The sequence below is a fragment of the Hypanus sabinus genome, chromosome 20, assembly GCF_030144855.1.
Source record: "Hypanus sabinus isolate sHypSab1 chromosome 20, sHypSab1.hap1, whole genome shotgun sequence".
In the NCBI taxonomy this organism is placed as follows: Eukaryota; Metazoa; Chordata; class Chondrichthyes; order Myliobatiformes; family Dasyatidae; genus Hypanus; species Hypanus sabinus.
Genome location: NC_082725.1, coordinates 13,513,392 through 13,537,077, shown reverse-complemented (window position 1 = coordinate 13,537,077; position 23,686 = coordinate 13,513,392). Strand labels below are relative to the sequence as shown.

The following is a 23,686-nucleotide window of genomic DNA, read 5'->3' as shown; positions in this document are numbered from 1 at the left end:
TTTTAAATCCTACCTGAGCAATGGTTCTATCAGGACACCAAGATCTGATCAGGAGAAGACGTTGAAAGCAATCCAAGCACTGGTCATAAGCATTTGGCAGAACTGCTTCTTCAGGGGCTTCTCTATCAAACCAGTTCTTCCATTGTTTCTCATTCCTCCTAATCTATAAGGATTGGTGGATAAGTAAAATAAAAAGGTTAAGCAATCAGGAAAAAAATCAATTGTACTGCAAAACAAAGACACTATTGAACTCACCAGTGCACATCTAAGTCATATTTTCCTTCACTCACTACTATTATAATCTGAATGATTACACTGGCAGTTTTATTTAAGTTTGTGCGATCTTTTGCACTGATCAATTGCATTTGCTACTTCAATCAATTTGTACTGATGATCACAATCAGTCCAGATAATCTATTTCCATTGGTTTTTGCACTTGTTGTTATCAAAAAGCAATTTTTGTTTTAATGGGTGGCCTTGGTAGATCAGAAAATGTGTGCAGCCAGATAGGTTACCCTCTCCAACTTTAATTGTGAATCCTCGTATACTATTGGTATTCAATGCTTCACCATTAAAATTGATGCAAATAATTTAATGTACATCATTTTATCTATTATAGTTATTTGCATTCATCTTCAATAGGTTCCTAATATATATTGGTGCTATTTATCTTGATATAGAAAAGGTTTTGCATAGATAGCATCTTTTATTTTTTAATCATTTTTCACCTTAGTTTCTTGATGCATCTTCAGTGATATTTAGCTCTTTCAGCTAAATGGATTATTATATTTAAAATAAAATCTTTAAGACTGATACCTTTTCCATGTTGTTCTTTATCTGTGCATCTGCTACTAGCATTTTAACAGACAAACCGGCCAGTTTGACACAGCTTGTCTGAGTGAACCACAGTGCACAAAAGCATAATTGCTGTGGAGTGATCCAACTACAATGTTAGAAAGGTCACCTTCAACCCAGCTTTAGCATACAAGGAAACTAGTTCTACGTAGTTTTATCAGTTCTTAACATACTTTGTCTAAGATATCTGCAAATTGCCCAAGTTTACTCAGTTCCACCAGATTTAACCAGGTCATATCCAAAATCCACCTTGCAGGTTTTGGAGGGCAAGCCTTCAGGTCCAATGAAGCACCACCTGTGTGTAGGATTAATCAAATAATTCAGGTTAAACAAATATACCATCAATAAATGATTTTTTTCTCTCTTTATAATGAAATAAATTTAGGTTTAGAATATATTTTACTTTATGCACTAAATTAATTCTGGCACTGACACATGTTAATAGCTTTGGCACCTTATTGCTTTGGGATATGTAGATATTAATTGTACATTTTAAAAAATGATTTGTACCATTACATTGAACCAAAACATGTCAGTACTGAGTTCAGTTGCCACTAAAGCACTTATTCTTAATAGGCTAGTTCAATTTGTTTCTGAAAATCATTACATGTTGTAATAGTCACAGATTGAATACCCATAGCAAAATTGGATAAAGCAAATGCAAGTTAAAACGTGTAGGTTGGTAGGCTGCCCCAGTAGGTAGCATTTACTTTTACTTTTTATAGTGAGGCAATGGAAGTTTCATGTTCTGACCTTTAATAAGGGTGAGGAACTCTTTGTGCTTCAGTTTGTGACGCTGCATGTCAATCTTAAGTGTGAGCAGGAGAGAGAACAAAAACTTGTGTTCCTCATATAGACCACGGGCTGCATACTTATATATTTCATAAGTCATATGCTCAATGATATTTGCTATTCTCTTACTGGTTATAGGATTCTTGGCAGACCTGCAAGATACATATTCAATTGAAAAAGTAACATTCAGTTTTGTTTATGCACTTACAATGCTGTAATTATGCATGCAAATCATTCAGAATTCTGTATGCAAAAAACCTATCATGAAATGAAGAAATGAGAAGTTATCCTCCAAATATGTTCATACAACAGTCAGAATCACAGGTGGAGAGAGTCCTGCATCAGAAGAGAAGTAGACAAAGTATGGGTGCGAAGCTGATTCGTGTACGGCAAGAGATTGTGGCCAGCGGGAAGGGAGAGAGTGGGTGGTATTGGGAATTTACAAACAGATGAAGATCACAGAGAGTGGCTGATTGCTGCAGTGTCAGAAGGATTTAGGAGGGGAGAGCAGGCTTATTAGCCCTAGAGTGATTGCTACCACAAGAAGGTTATATCTCCAAGTAGAATAACTTATCTGGACTGGTCCTCCTTATTTTGCTTTCTCACTGGGCTAAGGCTCAAAAAACCCAAAGTATATGAGAAGGAAGTTAAAATAATGGAGGCCTGTGGCCTCCTTCAAAGAGATTACACAATCAATCCATTTCTTTGTCAGTGGAATCATGAACTGCTGATCAACCCAAATGACATCACAACTTAAAATAAACTGAAAAACAAATAACCGCAGATACTGAACGTGTGAAATAAAAACAGAAAATGCAGGAAATATTCAGCAGGTCTATCATCTTCTGTGGAAAGAGTTAATACTTCTGAATGTCAGATTTAGTTTTAACCTGCAGTTAGGGCTTCGGAGGAATGGAAAGAACAAAGGTAATATTGATAGAGGTGTCCACGATGATAAAAAGCATATATAGAGTGAATGACAGTGGCTAAGGTGAATGGAGGAAAGTTTAGGGGAGATGCCAGAGGTAGTTCTTTATTTCCCAAACATAGTGATAAGTGGCTGTAGTGCTGTTAGAGCTGGTGGTAGAGACAGTTATATTAAGAAATTTTGAGAGACTTTTAGAGAGGATTATGGATGAAAGAAAAATGTATGGTTATTTGGAAAGTATTTCCCACTCAGGATCAATATATTATTATATTGATGATAGAGACTGTTAAAATGTCAACACAGCATCATAGGCCAAAGGGCCCATAGGATATTGCACTGTTGCGAGCTCTATGATCTAACATCTCTGACAAGAGAGAGACAGAGAGACAGACACACAGGCTGAGGGAATAAGATGAAACAGAAGCTGTGAAAAAAGAAGAATCAGAAAGTGAGAATTCAACAACCATGAAATGAAGGTCAACTGTGCTAATAGAGAAAGATGGCTTACAGCAGAAATTGGTCATTGTAATACTGAGAAATTAAGTTACCTTAAGTTGTAGAATTTAAAGGCTACAATATGGCCAGACACATGACAAGCTCCTCAAGCTTACACTGGTCCCTGACAGTGCAGGAGGTTATAACCAGAAATACTGGCATGGGAGTGGAAGAGTGGCAGACAACTGGAATCGCTATGCTGCATCTGCAGACTGAATGCGGGTGAGCTGTGCGGTCGTCACCCAGTCTGCATCCAGGTTCTCCAATGTGGTGGAAGTGCAAGTGAATTGAAAGGACCGTCTTGGGCATTGGATTGAGGGAAAACAGTCAAGAGGATAGGCCTTGCATCTCCTGCAATCTCACAGTGACTGCCACAAGACAAAGACTGGTTGCTGCAGATAGAAGAACCAACACTGGATTCACGAAGGGAGCAGTCCTTTCAAAATGCTGACAGGGGTAGGGAAAGTTTTTTGCCATTGTTATATCGAGGTCTCATGTACGCTTGATTAACTGCCCATTATGATATGCTTGGGTGCGGTGTGGCAGCTTTCCAAACCCAATTGCAAATTCTACTACTTTAGGCAGCTCACTTTCTCTGTAACAGAACTGGACATTTCTGCTGTCAGTCACCCGTCTGTATTATTGGCTCAGTTCCTCATTCTACATTTGTACATATTAAAATCATATACAGTGGATTCTGGTTAATTGGAACACATCGGGACCAGTACATTTTGGCCCAATTAAGCAGCTGTCCTAATTACACAGAGTTTCATAGAAATAGTTAAAAGGTATAAAAAAGCCAAACCTCCATTTAACAGACACAAAATGCTGGAGGAACTCAGCAGGCCAGGCAGCACCTATGGTAAAAAGTACAGTCCATGCTTCAGGCTGAGACCCTTCAGCAGGACTGTAGGAAAAGTGCTGAGGAGTAGATTTAAAAGGTGGGGGTGGGGGGGGGGAGAGAAACACGAGGTGAAACCGGGAGGGGGTGGGATAAAGTAAAGAGCTGGTAAGTTGACTGGTGAAAGAGATGGAGGATTGGAGAAGGGGGCATCTGAGAGGAGAGGACAGAAGGCCATGGAAGAAAGGGGGAGGAGCACCAGAGGAAGAGGATAGGCAGGTAAGGAAATGAGGTGAGAGAGGGAAATGGGAATGGGGAATGGTGAACGAGAGAGGAGGGCATTACTGGAAGTTCGAGAAATCGATGTTCATGCCATCAGGCTGGAAGCTACCCAGACTGATAAGGTGTAAATCCTCCTGCCAGAGTGAGGTCACATTACGACAGCAGATGAGGCCATGGACAGATATGTCAGAATAGGAATAGTAAGTGGAATTAAAATGGTTGGCCACTAGGAGATCCCACTTTGTCTGCCGGATGGAGTATAGTTCAGTGAAGCAGTTCCCAATCTATATCGGGTCTCATACATACAGGAGGCCACACTGGGAGCACCAGATACAGTAGATGACCCCAACAGACTCACAGGTGAAGTGTCGCATCACCTGGAAGGACTAGATGGGGACCTGAATGGTAGTGAGGGAGGAGGTGTAGGGACAGGTGTAGCACTTGTTCTGCCTGAAAGGATAAGAGCCAGGAGGGGGATCAGTGGGGAGGGACAAATGGACAAGGGAGTCGGGTAGGGAGCAAACCCTTTGGAAAGCAGGAAGTTGGGGGGTGGAGATGTGTTTGGTGGTGGGATCCCATTGGAGATGGCGAAAGTTACAGAGAATTATGTGCTGGATGCAGAGGCGGAGATGAGAAGAGGAACTCTACCCCGGTAGGGTGGCAGGATGATAGGGTGAGAGCAGACGTGAGCAAAATGGAGAAGTGTGGTTGAAGCCAGCGTTGATGGTGGAGGAAGGGAAGCCCCTTTCTTTGAAGGAGGAGGACATCTCCCTCATTCTGGAATGAAAACCCTGAGAGCAGGTGCAATGGAGCCAGAGGAATTGAAAGAAGGGGTTGGCATTTCTACAAGTAACAGGGTGAAAGAGTCTGTGAGAGTCGGTGGGTTTATAATAGACATCATTAGATAACCTGTCTCCAGAGACAGAGGTAGTGAGATCGACAAATGGGAAGGAGGTGCCAGAAATGGACCAGGTAAATTTGAGGACAGGATTGGTGAAGTCGACGAACTCTGCATGGGTGCAGGAAGCAGCACCAATGTAGTCGTTGATGCAGTGTAGGAAAAGTTGGAGAGTGATACCATTGTAGACTTGGAACATAGATTGCTCTGCATAGCCAACAAACAGGCAGGCATAGCTGGGATCCATGTGAGTGCCCATGGCTATACCTTTGTTAGAAGGAAGTGGGAGGAGCTGGAGGAGAAATTATTAGGAGTGAAGACAAGTTCCACCAGATAGTGGAGAGTGGTGGTTGAAGGGAACTGGTTGGGTCTGCTGCCCAGAAAGAAAGAGAGCTTTGATGCCTTCCTGGTGGGGAATAGAGGTGCATAGGCACTGGACATCCATAGTGAATATGAGATGATCGGGGCCAGGGAAATTGAAATCATTGAAAAGATGAAGAGTGTGTGAAGTGTCACAGATGTAGACAGGAAGGGACTGAACTGGGGGGGATAAAACTGAGACAAGGTATGCAGGTAGAAGTTCAGTGGGACAGGAGCAAGAAGAAACAATGGGTCGACCTGGACAGGCAAGTTTGTGGATCTCGGGTAGGAGACTGCAATGGGAAGTGCAGGGTGAGGGATCTATGAGGTGTGGCCTCCTGTATACTGGTGAGACCTGACGCAAATTGTGAGACTGCTTTGCCGAGCACCTATGCTCCATCCCCCAGAAAAAGCAGGATTTCCCAGTGGCCACCAATTTCAATTCCATTTCCCAATCTCATTCCAACATGTCAGTCCATGGCCTCCTCTACTGTTGTGATGAAGCCTCACTCAGGTTGGAGGAGCAACACCTTATATTCCATATGGGTAGCCTCCAACCTGATGGCATGAACATCAATGTCTCTAACTTCCAGTAATGCCCTTCTCTCTCCTTCACCATTCCCATTTCCCTCTCTCGCCTCATTTCCTTATCTGCTTCTCATCTTCCTGATGCTCCTCCCCCTTTTCTTTCTTCCATGGCCTTTGTCCTCTCCTACCAGATTACCCATTCTCCAGCCCTGTATCTCTTTCACCAATCAACTTTCCCTGCTATTTACTGCACCCCTCCCCCTCTCCATTTCACCTATCACCTTGTGGTTCTTCCTCCCCTCTCACTGCTTTCTTACTCGGACTCCTCATCTTTTTTTCTAGTCCTGATGAAGGGGTTCGGCCTGAAATGCCGACTACTTCTTTCCATAGATGCCGCCTAGCCTGCTGAGTTCCTCCAGCAAAAGCATTTTGTGTGTGTTGCTTTGGATTCCAACATCCACAGATTTTCTCTTGTCTGTGATTAAACTACCATTTAACTGAGTAACAATTTATATATTTAAATGAAATACTGAACAAATTAGAACACTATCAATACTACTTTATACTGTAAAACTGTGTATTAGTTCCTAATACTTATCGATGGAGGAATTTAACTGCCACATTCTTCTGACTGATGGTAAATAGACAAAATCAGCGCAGACACCTAGTGTAGGCAATGGACTGCCTACAATGCTGTTGACAATTTCATCCTCCAAATCTTCATTTTCATTATAACATTCAAAATGAATACCTTCAAATTCTCCATAGTTCCTAACTTATCAAGGTAGTGATGTTGTTTCATTTTCGCTCCAGGCCATTCCTAGCATCTCCAAGCCTGAATTTTTGAAACCATGGTGAGCAAAGCAGTTCTGAATTGTCTTATTGCTATTCTGCGCCAACTATTAGTGACAAAAGTCACTGCTTTTTGAATGCAAACCCACACAACTGTTGCTATTTAAAAAACTATTTGCTCTAAGCGTGTTGTCTAATGCCAAGGAAATGCATGCGTAAGACACCAGTTAGAAACTGTTCAGCAACAGTTTCCTGGCCCAGTTAGGCAGCACAGAGTGCCAAATAACCAAAAAGAATCCCAGCTATTTTCCCAATTAGTTTTAACTCTTTAAGAGTTGTCCCAAATAAATGGCGGCCCCGATTAACTGGAATCCACTGTATTTGAGATGTACGTTTAAAATGTTTTAAAATTCTCATTACCATTGATGAGAGCTTAGGGCTCCATGCAGTCACAACAAATCACCCTTTCAATCTATTTCATTTTGTCCTCTGGGACGGCCAAAAACAATTGAATTTCCAGAGGAAAATGTCATAACGGCTCTCAGACATAATCAGCAAATTGAAGATATGTGCCCATGTTTATTGATATTGACTATGATGCTAATATGAAGCACTCTGGGTGACAGAAGTGGCCTCAGTAAAAATGAAGTTAAGACTATGCTACATCATTAGAGATACTCACAATTAATACCCTTTGTATCTGTCCACAGGACACATACCATTTCACTCCATCAACCAATGATGAATTACATCTGATAATATGCAGACAGTTCTTCCCATGGGGTCCAAATAATGGAAAGTTATAATTTATGAAAACTGGAAACTAGAACAAACTTGTTTTTTGTTTAAATATACATGCTGAGAGTCAGGTTCTTCTGTATACTATATTGATGGAGAGAATAATCTACTTTAGAATAATTGGCAAGTATTAATAAAATAATTTAATAAATGTGCTTCCTTGTAAATAACATTACAGTAATTCTCAGGCTTCAATAAAGTACATGATGCTTTTATTGTTATCAACAGTGATCATTTAGCAAAGAACAGGATTGCTTCTTTGCTATCCAAACCATTCCAAGTAATTGAATTTTCACATTTCAAGATTAGCAATATTTTTCTTCCAGAATTAGAAATCTTGCTCTTTTCTAAATCAAGTCACTGATGTTTAGATTAAATGTTATAAAGAAAAATTAGCTTTATTTGTCACATGTATATCAAAACAAAGAGAAATGTGTCATTTGTATCACATAGTTCAACTTAGTCCAAGAACGTGCTGAGGGCAGATTGCATGCATCGCCATGCTTCCAGTACCAACGCACTGCGCCATGGCACAACATTTAGCATTTTGTGTGTTCAGTTTGTTAATACTGACTGGTAAAATTATATTTAATAAATGTTATTTTTAAATTTGTAATTTTACATATAAAGGAAATATCCCTTTCCAAGTGTTTCATTACCTGGCTAATGACAGGTCAAAGCGCCCCAGGAACTGGCGTAAAGAGGTTTGATACATAACATTCACCATGCTCATCTCTGTAATCAGGAAATACAGGATACTTCCTCTGGTTGCCACTAAGAGAATACAAAATAAAGTCACTTCTATTAAATATGGGTCTTGGATGTCACCACAGTAGTTTGATCTCTCAACTATGAACACTTCCAGTTCAAAAAGTCATAGAAATAATATGCACAAGGACAAGGTGAACATATGACAAATAACAAATGACAAATAGTGTAACATTTATACTATTTACTTGCTGGTTCCAGTGGGTTTTCTATTGATGTGTCCAGCTGAATATTTTCCTATGTCCATTAATTCATTTTTTAAATATATTTTTGTGCTCAAAGTAATGGATGTGTAAGATGATAGCAAGACAACAGGAACTTTGGGTTATCAGTTTAAATACCAGAGATTTAAGAATAGAGAAGTAATGATAAAAAGGTTAAGAAATTAGAACTAGTTAATCTAATATCATGGGATGTAGATCAGTTGAAAAGTTGGGCAGAATGATGCCAGTTGGAACTTAATCCATGAAATATTACACATTGGGAAGTCAAAGTCCACTAGGACATATACAGTAGAGTAAATGGCAGAGACCTTAGGAGCACTGAAAAGTAGAGACACCTTGGGATACAAAACCATAGCTCAACCCTGTCTCCAAAACCTAATCTAAATTTAACTCCCATTGTCCTTAAAAGCAGCTAAGTCTGAGCCACAACCTCAACACGAACTGCAGCTCAGCACCATCTTGACTGGAACTCTAACAATTAACCAATATAACAGCCAGGTTTAAGTGACATAACACCTTCTGCAGAAAAACTGAGATGCTTCTACAAAAATACAGATTCATCATAACTACAATTTCCTGGAAATTTTACTGAACAATTACATGTATACAAAGAAGGTGACAATATAAAACCACAAGCAAGCACAAGAAAAATACTAGAAAATAACAACTCTTCTTCCTATAGCCAACAGCTCTCAACTTCTACCTCGTTAATCCCTCCCACAAGTTCATCTGTTATAATCAAATTACCTCTATCTATTTGAAACTCATGACAATTGGTCAGGATTCCTCAAGGAACCAGATCCCAAGCTGGAGTGTCAGCATACAATCTCAGGGTTGTATACGGTAAATATACTTTGACTTTGAGTGTCTATAAGGAGAGATTCAAAATCTGCAAATCCTATGCTTTGTTTCAAGCTCGCTGCTGTCAAAGATCATTGAACTGGGTTTAGTGCCACTGATAATTCGAGATGTAAAGATACTTCAAAGGGATTATTATTTTAAAAATAATAAGTTGACTTACAGGACATCTGTGATCTAAATGCAAGTCTCAGAGGATTCTGGGAGGCAAAGGCAGCATGAGAGAACTTTGAGTTGGCAGGCTGTAGGACAGCGCGCAAACCGACGTTTGGCTTCATTTTACAATTATAGCTTCCACTGTTTGTCGACTAAAGCAACAAGGAGACTGAAGCATCAAAGCGAATGCAAAGGGTGAGCACCAGCTGTTTGCCTTTTGATCAGTTGCTCTGTACTGGAGAGGGGAGAGTCTGCCGCTGCTCCCAAGAGTATTGCCCAGGTTTCTTCTGCATTTTGGACATGGTCTTGGACTATAGACTTTTTTCAGTCTTATATTTTTTATATTCTGTGTTTTTTCACCTGATCTTCTTGGTTATTTTTTTGTGCAGGGAAAGGGATTGGGAGTTGATGTGCACGATTGTTTTGTTTGTTTTTTTTGGTACAGGAGGAGGGATCTGGGGGCGGGGGTCGACATGCCTGATCCATTTGGTGTTTTTGTGCGGGGGGAGGAATTTGGGGGCCAATGTACCTAACCTTTTTGTGTGAGAGGAGGGATTTGGGGGTTGATGTGCCTGTTCCATTTTTTTCTTTTTTTGTGGGGAGTTGGGATTTGAGGGTTGATGATTGTGCTGCCTTTCTTTCGTGATTTCATGATCACCCAGAGAATTGAGGAATTTCAGAGTTGATTACTTTGATAATAAATGAACCTTTGAACCTTGAAATTATTTGAAAATATTAACCCTGTAAAATAAGGAAACTACCTATAACAACCTTTACAATCTGTGTCAGAACTTCATTCGTATACCAATCAAAGGCATTCAGCCTAGGGGCTGGATGCATAGACTCTCAGCAGTGTAACTGAGCATGGTCCCTGGACTCAGTTATGAGTCCAATGACAAAGCAAAAGGTTAAAGGTGCCAGGCAGAAACAGTGTACAGAAATACTGAAATCAAATACATACTGACTCACAAAGATCAGCTCACAAGCAGTTCTCCACCAAATTGTGAACATTAGTACACTGGATCACGTTTCTCCTCATCGTCCAAACCACTCATTCTAGCTATCAATCTCAAGAATTTGCACTACATTGACTCCAAGGTAGATTAATCCTTCTTTACATACAGAGACCAAAACTGTACAAAATCCTGTAACTCCCCTCAAGACTTGCTCACATTTGTACTTCAATCTCAATGCGATAAATGCTACACACTAGTTACATGTTTATTGCTGTTTCTCATAAAGGAAGGATACCAAGATCATACTATGCAGCTTCAATTGCACACTACTGAAAAATTCATCCCCTTTGCTACAAATTTACACTCAGTGGCCACTTTATTGAGTACAAAAGTGGAACCTGGTGTGATCTTCTGTGGCTGTAGCCCATCCACTTCAAGGTTCATTGTGTTGTGCATTCAGAGATGCTCTTCTACACACCACTGTTGCAATGTATGATTATTTGAGTTACAGTTACGTTTCTGTCAGCCTGAACCAGTCTGTCCATTCTCCACTGACTTCTTTCATTAATAAGTCATTTTCGCCCACAGAACTGCCACTCACTGAATGTTGTTTGTTTCCCTCACCATTCTCTGTAAACTCTAGAGACTGTTGTGCATGAAAATCCCAGGAGATCACCGGGTTCTGAAATACTCAAACCACCTTGTCTGGCAACAACAATCACTCTACAGTCAAAGTTACTTAGATCAAATTTCTTCCCCGTTCTGATATCTGACCTGAACAACCACTGAACCTCTTGACCATGTCTTTTATGCACTGAGTTGCTGCCACACGTTCGGCTGATTAGGTATTTGCATTAATAAGGTGTACAGGCGAACCTAATAAAAGTGTCCAAGGAGTGTATATTTAAACTGAAAGATATTTTCCTTTCTTTTCCTCTAGATTGATCCAGTTTTTTTCTTGATTTTGTACACCAGATCATGCTGTAATTGTACTGTTCACACAGGCACCTGATTTTCAGGTGAAGGTATTGCAGTTTCCTGTTGAGTTGCAACTACAATGCAAAAACCAACACGGTGGGTCAATACGCAAGTGCCTATCAACAAATGTCCGGCATCATTTATTCTCTACTCAGATCAAAGCCCAGCCCAATATTCCTTCTCAATCACAATCTGTTCTCACCTGGTCTGTATTCCTCACGGGCAACATTAATCTGTATCTCTGTTTCCGCAGCTATCTGTAGCTTTTGTGTGACCTCCTCGGCTGTCTTTCTGGTGCTGCTTAGGACCGTGACAAGACTTTGGTCCTCCACAAGGGAACCTTTTACACTCGTCAAACGATGCAATAGATTGTCTTCCAATTCTTTCATTTTCCTCTTGTTTAATGTCACATCTTCCATTAAATCTGTTCGTTCTTTTTCCAGCTCCTGTTTTTAATCACATCATACAATACTTGAAACTTCGCAATTATAATGTGCATTAACGGGAAACTCAAAAGCATTCAAAACTGAACATGTCTCAAATGCTACAATGCAGTTCTCAGCCATTTTTCATGGTGGTTACAGTAGACCAGAGGTTACCAACCATTTTTGCGCCATGGACCAATACCTTTAGGCAAGGGGTCTGTGGACCTCAGGTTGGAAACCCCTGCAGTAGAAATGATTGAAGCAGTGCTGAGTAAATATAAAATCTTCATAAGCTGCCTCTTTTTTAAGACCACTGATAAACAGTAGTAACTAACCTCGGGACTGAATAGAAAAATTCACCATGTGCAGCAAGTTCTTCATTCAGAGATGGAAATGGCAACTGTACCTTTCTACACGACATATCTCATGTTTATGCATTCCCATCCCATAAAAATACAGGTAAATCTGCAAAACTAATCTGGTCTGGAGTTTTGGCAAGAAATAGAACACATTATTGAAAATGGGGGAAAAAAAAGAAGCAATGTCCTGCTCATCTCTGTCAGTCACACGTAACAACCCCTGGAGGAGGAGGCGCTATGTCAGAACTGACTAGTCGGGAGTCATACGAAGAGATCCTTGATGTTTGCAATTCATTGTTTCCAATCAAACGACGCCAAATTTGGTCCAATTGGTAAAGGGTTGCAGGAATCTCCTGCTGATTTCAGATTGCAAACTCATTAAGTCGCTCCAAAAGAATTACTTAAACTTTGAAAAATATCTAAAGAATCTTCAAAGGTATAACAATTAAACAGGAAGACAACCTATATAATATTGTGATGAGCTGCATGACAAAATACTGAGTTATGAATGCATTGTTGAAATTTGCAATCTAATACTGATGATCAGGTGTTATGTAAGATACTTTAGGATCCAGAGAGAACTTGCTATTTTAATCTGGAAATTTCATCTGTAGCTGATCTTTTTCATGAAAAAGATTGTATGTTTCAGGCTGTTGATAACTTTGATGAGAGACCTTTCACTCACTATGATATGCTTTTCTCCAACTTGTATTTTTTTCAGTATACTTCCTTTGTGCCATTAATGACAGCAAAGCAACAACTGCTACATATCTTTACATCAGTATTATGCTGGAACAGAAGTTAATCATTTGATCCTAATCCAACATTCAGTGAGATGACCTGTATTTGAATTCTACATATCAATACTTCATTTTACATGGTACCATTGGTTCCTAAATATCCACTTTTAATTGACACCTGATCCATCACCAAATTGACATTACAGAAGAGAATTTACACTTTGTAGAAGTGCTTCCTCCAGCCATATCACTCCAGGTATAGCTAGCTTTAATACCTAAAACAGGAGTTCCCAACCTGGGGTCCATGGAGCCTTTATTTAATGGTATTGGTCCAGGTCATCAGAAAGGTTAAGGACCCCTGATTTAAAGGATATCCCAAATCTTTGACTCCCCAACCAAGGGATATTACTTGCATCTACCACATCGCTTCTTAATATTCTAAAAACTCCCATCAACTTAACTCTCTGCTTCTAAGTGCCAAGGAATATCACCTTAATTTGCAAAATTTTTCCTCCTCTGCAAATACCTCTCCAAGTATCCCTCAACAGAGAAACCTCCCCTTAATTCAACCATCCTAATTGGATGGTTCATATTTCTCCTCTTATCTTCAATAATAACCCCAACAGGCTGAAAACAAGCTGCTCTGACAGAACTGTCAAAATGAAATACATACAGCATGACAGTAAAAATATGAACCAGGGCATTACATATATATATATATAGTCAAATTAATAAGTAATACAAAAAAGTAATGAGGTAATGCCCAATCAGAGATCTGAGTAAAAAAAATACTACCTTCAACATCCCTCAACATTTTCCTCCGATCAACTTAAAAATGTGCTCTTTCATATTAATGACTGCCGCTCTGGGGAGAAAGGCATTGGCTGCCATGTTATCTATGCCTCTTATCATCTTGTACACCTTTATCAAGTCATCTGTCAAACTCATTTACTCCAAAGAGAAACCCCCCAGCTTGCTCAACCTTTCTTCATAAGACATGCTCTCCAATCCAGGCAGCACCTTGGTAAATCTCCTCTGCACCCTCTCTAAAGCTTCTACACCAGAACTGAACACAATACTCCAGGTGTGGTCTCATCACATTTTCCCTCCCTTTTCTTTATTAGACCAAATAATCTAAATGCAAAGCCATGAAAGCCAAGAATCTGGGCTCATTCACAACTATCATTTAAAGCAATTGAAACTTTATCAACATTATGATTATTTGACATTAAGGATGAAAAATAAAATCAAAATTATATAGTCTAAGTATAATTATATAGTTTATGTATAATTAATGGAGGAATACATTCAAAACACTGCTACACAGGATCCAACAAGTATAAACAGCGCAAATTCTCTAATTGACAAGAGATTGTGATGCTGAAACCTAGAGCAATAAAACAGAGCAGTACAGATATACCTGTTTTTCAGTTAGAATGGCCCTCCCCAGTAACTGGTCTTCCAGTCCCTTCATGGTGACAGTAAAGTCAATGATGGAGGTGCGAGCGCTGATCTCAGGTGTGTACGCTGGATTTGGAAGCTGTGTGGTGATGTAGAGCCTAAATCCATTCATTACATCAATTTCTTTATCACCCAATTTCACCTGATGAGAGAGAAATTGATCTTTAATGTAAAGTTTTGAATTGCACAGCAAGCGAACAAGTGCAGCTTTCAGGCTGATAATAGGTAAAACAGGCAGGCACAAACCTGCCAGGTTTTCAAATTGTTCCTGTGTGCCTCTGCCTTCCTGCTTCACAGAAAGAGGCTTAGCGACAGCTTTCAGTGTGCAAACTTCTGTGTTATCCCAGTGAGTACAATGAGAAGATAAAACATGACTTTGGAAAACATGAACACAAAATTGGAATTCCCTTCATCATACAAGCTGCTCTTTCCCTCAACCTCATGCAATAACTGTCTGTTTCACTCTGAATTAGCTATTATTTTTTTAAACCTGTAATTTAATGGGTCACAATGTTCACTTTTCTGAGACAACAAAGGCTTGCATTTGGTAGCAGGAATCCTACAAGGAGATTTCCATGAATAGACTAGGAAGAAAGAAGGGCCTGGTACAGTATAGATCCGTTTTTCAAATCCACAACTAACCATAATGACATGGGCTACGTTCACCGTATAAAACAGCAAGGGTAAACAGAACATTTTCTTATTTCTCACATTCTCTTCCAAAAAAAAAGGCAATTTGGCTCATTGAGTCCATGTGGCTTTGAAAAGTGCAGCTGAAAGAAGGATTAAGATTATAAAAGTATACATATGTTATTTAGACCTCTATCATGAAAATCTAAACTTTATTCCAAAAAATGTTGAAGTGAGTTAAATTTAACTCTGAATCTACATTTTCACCATTCAGCTCTACTTACACGTTCCACAGCAAAGCTGAACAATATCACTTTACCTTGTATGTGGAGCCTGTTTTAATGAAGTTTTTCTCTAAGATATTGTCAAGTGCTGGGTCCAATTCCTCTCCTACATCTTCAATAAGCACTGGTCTTCCAAGAGAGAGCCCATCCTCCATGTGATTTCGGAAGTATTTCTGATTTAGAGAAGTGATCTGGAAAAGTATAAAAAATCTTCAGAATGCACCTGGTACATTTTAACATAGAACAGTAACCATATGAATTGTCTGCAGAACATGATGGGAATCAAAACTAATTCCAACGTAATCTGAGTCCCTCAATTCTGCACTGACTCCCACCCCGATCACATGCCTGTCTAAATATTGCAGCCGTATCTCCTTCCACCATCTCCCCTGGCAGAGATTTCCAGGCAACTGTCCCGCTGTGTAAAAATAAGATTACTGTGCACATTCCCCTTAAATTTTCCTCCTCTCACCTTAAACCTATACTCTCTTGTATTTGATGTTTCCAATCAGGAAAATAAGACTACTTACCTGAACTATGCTTCTCAGAATTTTATATACTTCCTCAAGAAAACAATCTGAGTTTATCCAATCTCTCCTTATAGCTAATACTTTTCATTCCAGGCAACATCCTGGTGAACCTCCTCTGCACCTTATCCAAAACCTCCACATTGACCTACAGTGCAGCTACCAGTACTGAACACAATATGGCTTAACCAAAGTTTTATGCAACTGCAACATCATTTTGATTATGTTGCCTTTGACTTTCCATCACTAGTTGCAAGGTCAAGATCACCCTATTGATTATATTTATGCATTTTGTTTATGTGCTAACTTTAATGGAATAAGAGGGTAATCAACATGACTACTCAAATAACTTTGAAATTCTCACCTAAAAATATGCATAGTTCACATTATGGAAAATAGAATGCTTTTGAAAGATGATCAATGATGTTTTATCCTGTTTGTTTCTCTTAGCACATTTGTTAAATTGAAGTTAAATAACATATTCTAAAGCCTCAATTCACTAAACACATATAGAATACATGCTTTTCAATGATATGGAAAGATAAAGCTTGTATGATACGTGAACTGTTTTAAGAAATTGAAGGAACAATCTGGTACCTGAAGTTCATTCATCATCTCTTTGTTTTTTATCCATATCTTGCCCTGGTTTTGTGGATCAATCAGCAAAGGATAGCGAGCTGCTTTAGTAACAATGATCCCATTCTGTATCGAGAGTTCGTCATTTGGCAAACCTTGCAAGTTCCATTCTCCAATTGTAGGGATGTCAATTAGCAAGTCCATAAGACTGAGGTTGTTGGCAAAGGGAATTCCATGAGCTTTCATTTCTCTCTCCCAATCTTTCAGTAACAAATTTCGGAACTCTTGGTTAAAGGGGCCAGCATATGACAAAAATGCAGTAGCCAATAAAACGTCACCTTAAAAAAAAAGCTTAGTTATTAGCGGTTCAGTTTTAATTGAAACTAAAATTCCCTCCCCTCCCCTCTTCTATTCCCAATTCTAGTCTCTTACCTTTTCTCACCTGCCTATCACCTCCCCTGGTGCCCCTCTTCTTTTCCTTTCTCTTATGGTCCACTCTCCTCTCCTATCAGATTCCTTCCTCTCCAACCCTTTATCTTTCCTAGCCATCTAATTTCACCTATCACCTTCGAACTATCCTTCTTCCACCACCAACCCCCCACACCTTTTTATTCTGGTGTCTGCTCCCCTTCCTTTCCAGCTCTGGCAAAAGGTCTCAGCTTGAAACATCAACTGTTCATTCATTTCCGCAGATGCTGCCTGACATTCTGAGATCCTCCAACATTTTGTCTGTGCTGCTTTCAATTATAATTTAATTATTTAACGCCTCAAATTAAGTTAGTAATACAATAATAGAGGATACAATTAGAGGTAAAGGAAGCAACAGCTATTGAATGCTTCTGTGAAAGGAATTACAGTTGCAAAAGCCTCTAAGTGAAGGCAAATTACAGTTCTGGAATTAGTAATTGAGAATGATTAAAGTATTTCATAGAAAAAGAAGGAAGGGTTCCATTATTAGAGACTATTCGGGTCATGGGGATTCTCAAAGTACTTTACATTCAAAGAAGAAATTTTAAAGTGCAGTACACCTGAAATGATGTTCACATCCTTTATCTGGCGTAGATATACGCTGTTAATTGGATCAAAAGTCTTATTATTAGACTCCCACGCAGGTTCTCTGCCCATGATCATTACTTCATTGTACTTTTGATTTTGAACTATTTATCTATTTTATAATTTATGATAATTTTATGTCATTGTTGTGCTGCTGCAGCAACACAGATTTCACTTCATTTAGGATAGTCATAAATAACCTGATTCTGATGGATAATCTGGAGGTACGGCTTGTATAAAGATCTTTCAAAATCAAAAGCTTTGCTGAGTTCTTCATATAGCACACAAATTAAAAGGTACAAGTATCAAGCTTCTTCAGTAACTCCTTACACTCTAACCAATCCTCTCTACTTCAGAGTTATTCATGTCCATGAAAGAAAGGCAACAACAGTCCTGTCCTGCCACACACCAGCCAAAGGCTCAGCCTGCATTGAAATATCCCTGGACCACAAAAAAGCTCAAAGCCAGGAAAATCAAAGGCAGCCACAACAACCAAGAGGGAAATCAATGCTTTCTTTTTTCCCTTTTACTCTGGTTAACCAGTTTCCCCAAAGAAATTGGTGCATGGTTGTGAAAGCTTGCGAAACCCAATCATAGATGCAGTTATGTGTCTTAAAGCTGTGACAGTGATGTAAATAAAGCCCAAATTTGAAGCAACTGTTACTTTACTATTCAATTGAAATAAAAGCTTGCACATATTATTAAAATAATCTTTGTTGCTTTAATTCTTTTGTCAGAAAAATATTAATGATGAATAATCTTTCATGATTCTATCATCCATGTTGCATCCACATTTCAGAATTATTGTTCGATTTAACATTCATACCTTTATCCATTTTACTGATTTTAAAATATTTCCAATGCTGCAACAGCCAATTCTATTCTCTTGTGTTATCACACAACTCACTGGCAGGAGTGGCTTGCTGAACTCACAGACAGAGTCTGTACTCACCCACAAGCCGTTTGGTTTGTGCTGAAAATTCCTTGCTTTGCTCGGTCCACCGTTCTTTTTCACCTGCCAGTCCACTGATAAGACTGGAAGCAGTCTGCATCTTACATCGGCAACGATCAGCATCCTCCAGCAGTGCCTAACAAGGAGAAGCATTTCAACTATACTTAATGGACATCAGGAACACATGATCATGAAACTTCATATGACTCCTGAAAACAGATTAACTACTGTGTAGCCTTTGATAGTGCGATAAATTTCAGGTGCGACTAAAGCTCAAAGTCAGAAACTCATCTGAAATTGTGCCTCAGGTCTCATCTGTCAGTGTGCACCAAGGGCTTTACTTCACAAATCATTGAATTGTGAAATTATTCTTATTATTCTTATTAAGTAAAGTCAAAATAGATAATGTCTTCATATTCACTCGATGCATGCCTGAGTGACAACTATGTCTTTCAGGGCACAGAGAAAAGTGGTGTATCTGAGGTATTCTCAGTGGTGGACCTTCAAAGTTCAAAGTAAATTTATTATCAAAATACATATATGACACCATATACAACCCTGAGATTCATTTTTTTTGTGGGCACAATCCACAGAACATCACCGATGATCACCAGCACCATCACTCAAAGTCCCATCTGGAAAACACTCTTTACCTTGACTTTCTTTAGCACTTTGTCTAAGTAACATTCAATAAGGAGTAGTACTGATTCCGTAGGCTTGAATAGGTTTCCTAGATACTTGTACTGAATCTAGCAGATCTTTTGACAACAAGAGTACAATAAAATAAGGTGGTTGTGACGATCCACTTTCTGCGCAGGCGAACCAGCTCACAAATAGCCAGCGCTTGGGGAGAGACTTTGCTAAAGCACCTCTGACATCATTTCCGCCTGGAGAGGGCGGGCGCTAGGGATTTAAATGCCAGCACTGCGAAGTTTGAATAAACTAGTCTCGAAATGACTTACTGACTGCATGTCGTTATTTCAGTGCTGTGTGTAGCACATCACTACATTGGTGACCCCGACGGTCCAAACGGGATTTGGACCAAAGATGACCGACTCGTCATCTGTTCACGCAGTTTCGCTAAAACTGCCGACTTGCTGGACGCTGCGACCACGCATGTGGTTTAGCCAAGCAGAAGCCCAGTTCCAGATTCGGCAGATATCCTCTGATTCCATGCGTTACTACCAAGTGGTGAGCACCCTTGACCAGGAGACGGCCGCCCAGGTTGTGGATTTCATACAGTCGCCCCCAGAAGAAGGCAAATATGAAGCATTCAAAGCACTGCTCATTGAGACCTTTGGCCTCACACAGCATGCCCGCCTGCTTCACCTGGACGGTTTGGGAGACAGACTGCTGTCAGGATTGATGAACGAGATGCGGGCCCTGGCTGAGGGACACAAACCCTGCCTCATGTTCGAGCAAGCGTTCCTAGAGCGACTGCCCGAGGACATACATCTGCTGCTGGCCAACGCAGATTTCAGCGACTCCCGGAAGGTAGCGGCCCGGGCAGACGTGCTGTGGAAAGCCAAGAGGGAGAGCGTGGCATCCGTCGGTCAGATTACCAGGTCACGCACCCAACAGTGAACCAGACCAGGCCCGGCAGGGGGGCGCACACAATACTGAGACAGGAGTGAGGAGGCCAGTGAACAGTGGTGTTTCTACCACCAGCATTGGGGTACAAAAGCCCGCCATTGTCGCCCGCCCTGCAAGGGCCAGGGCCAGCTGCTGCTAATGACAATGGCAGCTGGCTACCAGGACAGCCTCTTGTACGTCTGGGACAAACAATCGGAACGCCGCTTCTTGGTCGACACCGGAGCAGAGATCAGTGTCTTGCCCCCGACAGGGTACGACACCCGCAACAGGAAGCCAGGACCCACCCTGAGGCCTGCAAACAGCAGCATGATACGGACCTATGGCACTCACACAGTTCAGCTGCAGTTCGGCGCCAGCCGGTTCACGTGGGACTTCACACTGACAGCTGTGGTCCAACCACTCCTGGGGGCGGACTTCTTGCGAGCTCACAGCCTGCTGGTTGACTTGCAAGGGAAAAGACTGGTACATGCCGAGACTTTCCAGACATTCTCCCTGGGTGAAGCCAAGTTGCTGGCCCACACCTGGACACCATCACGCTGTCGGACAATGAATTCACCAGAATCCTGACGGACTTTCCATTGATTCTGGCACCGCAGTTCACAGCAGCCATGCCCAGACACGGGGTACAGCACCACATTCCGACCCAGGGACCACCCCTCCACGCCCGCGCACGAAGGCTCCCCCCGGAAAAGTTCCGCCTGGCAAAGGAGGATTTCAAGAGGATGGAGGAATTGGGGATTGTACGGAGGTCCAACAGCCCATGGGCCTCCCCCCTGCACATGGTGCCCAAAGCAGCCGGGGGTTGGAGACCATGCAGCGACTACCGTAATCTGAACGAGGCTATCACTCCAGACTCCTAACCCGTGTCGCACATACAGGACTTTGCAGCAAACCTGCACGGGGCAAGAATCTTTTCCAAAGTAGACCTCGTCCGGGGATACCATCAAATCCCGGTGCAACCTGAAGACATCCCCAAAACAGCACTCATCACCCCGTTTGTCCTGTTCGAGTTCCTCCAATGCCGTTCGGCCTGAAGAATGCTGCACAGACATTCCAGCGGCTAATGGACGCGGTGGGACTCGACCTGGACTTTGCGTTCATCTATTTGGATGACATCCTTATAGCCAGCAGTTGTCGTCAGGAGCATCTGTCCCACCTCCGCCAGCTCTACTCCAGCCTGAGTGATTTCGGCCTCACGATCAACCCGGCCAAATGCCAGTTCGTTCCTGATACCATCAACTTCCTGGGCCACAGGATTACCAAAGACAGGGCAACACCTCTGCCCGCCAAGGTAGACATGATCCGCCACTTTGCCCGGCCCAACACAGTTAAAGGCCTGCAGGAGTTCGTTGGTATGGTGAACTTCTACCACCATTTCCTCCCCTCAGCAGCCCGTATCATGTGCCCTTTGTACACCCTGATGTCGGGTAAAGGCAAGGACATTACTTTGGATGAGGAGGCCACGGCCGCTCTTGTTAAAGACAAGGAAACCTTGGCAGATGCCGCAATGCTGGTGCACCCCAGAACGGACGTTCCAACCGCCCTCACAGTGGACGCATCCGACACAGCAGTTGGTGGGGTGCTGGAGCAGCTCATCGAGGGGCGCTGGCAACCCCTGGCGTTCTTCAGCAAGCACCTACGACCACCCAAACTCAAGTACAGTGCTTTTGACTGGGAGCTGTTGGCACTGTACCTGGCAATCTGGCATTTCAGGTACTTCTTAGAAGGCAGGCTGTTCGCCGTGCTCACAGACCACAAACCGTTGACCTTTGCGTTCACGAAGGTGTCCGATCCCTGGTCGGCTCGCCAGCAGCGACATCTGTCCTACATCTCCGAGTACACAACGGAGATCCAGCATGTCTCGGGAAAGGACACCATCGTGGCGGACGCACTCTCCAGACCAGCTGTCCAGGCCCTGTCCCTGGGGGTGGACTATGCAGCACTGGTGGAGGAGCAGCAGGCAGACGGCGAGATGCCCAGCTACAGGACCGCAGTCTCGGGTTTGCAGCTGCAGGACTTTCTCATAGGCCCAGGTGAGAGGACCCTCCTGTGCGACGTGGCTACCGGCCAACCTCGCCCCATCGTCCAGGCAGCCCGGAGGCGGCAAGTTTTCAACTCCATACATGATTTGGTGCACCCATCTATCAGGACAACCGTCCGGCTGGTCTCCAGCAAGTTTGCGTGGCACGAACTTCGCAAGCAGGTCAGTGAATTGGCCAGAACGTGCGTGCAGTGCCGAACAGCCAAGGCCCCGCCGCAGCAGTTCAAACCCACCCACCGGAGGTTCGACCACATTCATGTGGATATCGTGGACCCCCTGCCAGTGTCCCGAGGAGCACGGTACCTCCTAACTATGGTAGACCGATTCACGAGGTGGCCAGAGGCGGTCCCGCTCACCGACACATCTGCTGATTCCTGCGCCCGAGTACTGATTGCAACCTGGGTAGCACGCTTCGGGGTACCGGCCCACATTACCTCCGACAGAGGCGCCCAGTTCACCTCCAGCCTGCTGGGAACGCAGCTGCACCACACAACTGCCTACCACCCACAGTCGAACGGACTGGTGGAACGCTTCTACCGTCACTTGAAGTCGGCTCTCATGGCCCACCTGAGAGGACCTAACTGGGTGGACGAGTTTCCCTGGGTCCTGCTTGGAATTCGTATAGTGCCCAAAGAGGATCTGCACGTCTCGTCGGCCGAGTTGGTGTACGACGCGCCCCTGGCCATCCCGGGAGAGTTCATACCAGCCCCAAGGGGGCAAGAGGAAGAAACCGCAGCAGTCCTGGACAAGCTACACAAAGGGCTCGGAAACCTGGTCCCCTTACCAACTTCTCAGCACGGATGGACCCCGACCCATGTACCCAAAGACCTGCAGAACTGTAAGTTTGTGTTTGTACAAAGGGGCGGACACCGGGCACCACTACAGCGGCTCTACGAGGGGCAATTCAAGGTGATCAACAACAATGGGCCCACATACATTCTGGACATTGGGGGGAGAGAGGAGGTTTTCACGGTGGACCGACTCAAACCAGCCCATGTGGACTTGGCGCAGCTGGTCGAGGTTCAGGCACTGTGGCGCAGAGGCCTCCCAAACAGAGGGTGATCCAGACTGTGGACATTGGGGGGTGTATCGCCGGTTCTGGGGGGGGGGGCGGTTATGTGGCGACCCACTTTCTGCGCAGGCGAACCGGCTCACAAATAGCCAGTGCGTGGGGGGAGACTTTGGTAATGCACCTCCGACGTCATTTCCACCCGGAGAGGTCGGGCGCTAGGGATTTAAATGCCAGCGCCGCGAAGTTTGAATAAACTAGTCTTGAAACGACTTACGTTATTTCAGCTGTGTGTAGCACATCGCTACATTGTTACATTTAGGTCTTTGTGGGGTACCTTTATAGCCCTAACAACAGCTGAATGGGGTGCATGTATCAACCAAGAACTGGGTTATTTTTTGGTGAATCCACCACTTTGTTTCCTATGTTTGAATTTTGAAGTAAGTAGGTATTCCTGAATATCAGTCTGCCCTGCACTGGACAGTGATAGGAAGCTCTCAGCTTGAGTGTTAGCTTTCACCAGATGA

At 42.4% G+C, this 23,686-nt stretch overlaps 1 protein-coding gene across 1 annotated transcript in view; it reads right to left on the bottom strand.

Moving 5' to 3' along the window:
- The window catches only part of dnah5 (dynein, axonemal, heavy chain 5), a 231,373-nt gene that overhangs the window by 24,040 nt on the left and 183,647 nt on the right, over positions 1-23,686 (bottom strand). Inside the window, exons 62-70 of the mRNA XM_059945127.1 lie at positions 18,517-18,652; positions 16,533-16,849; positions 15,444-15,599; positions 14,454-14,636; positions 11,712-11,955; positions 8,229-8,343; positions 1,609-1,799; positions 1,029-1,150; positions 14-163 (exon numbers count right to left, since the gene is read on the bottom strand). Of these exons, the coding sequence (XP_059801110.1) occupies positions 14-163; positions 1,029-1,150; positions 1,609-1,799; positions 8,229-8,343; positions 11,712-11,955; positions 14,454-14,636; positions 15,444-15,599; positions 16,533-16,849; positions 18,517-18,652 (1,614 nt within the window). The remainder of the gene's footprint in view (positions 1-13; positions 164-1,028; positions 1,151-1,608; positions 1,800-8,228; positions 8,344-11,711; positions 11,956-14,453; positions 14,637-15,443; positions 15,600-16,532; positions 16,850-18,516; positions 18,653-23,686) is intronic.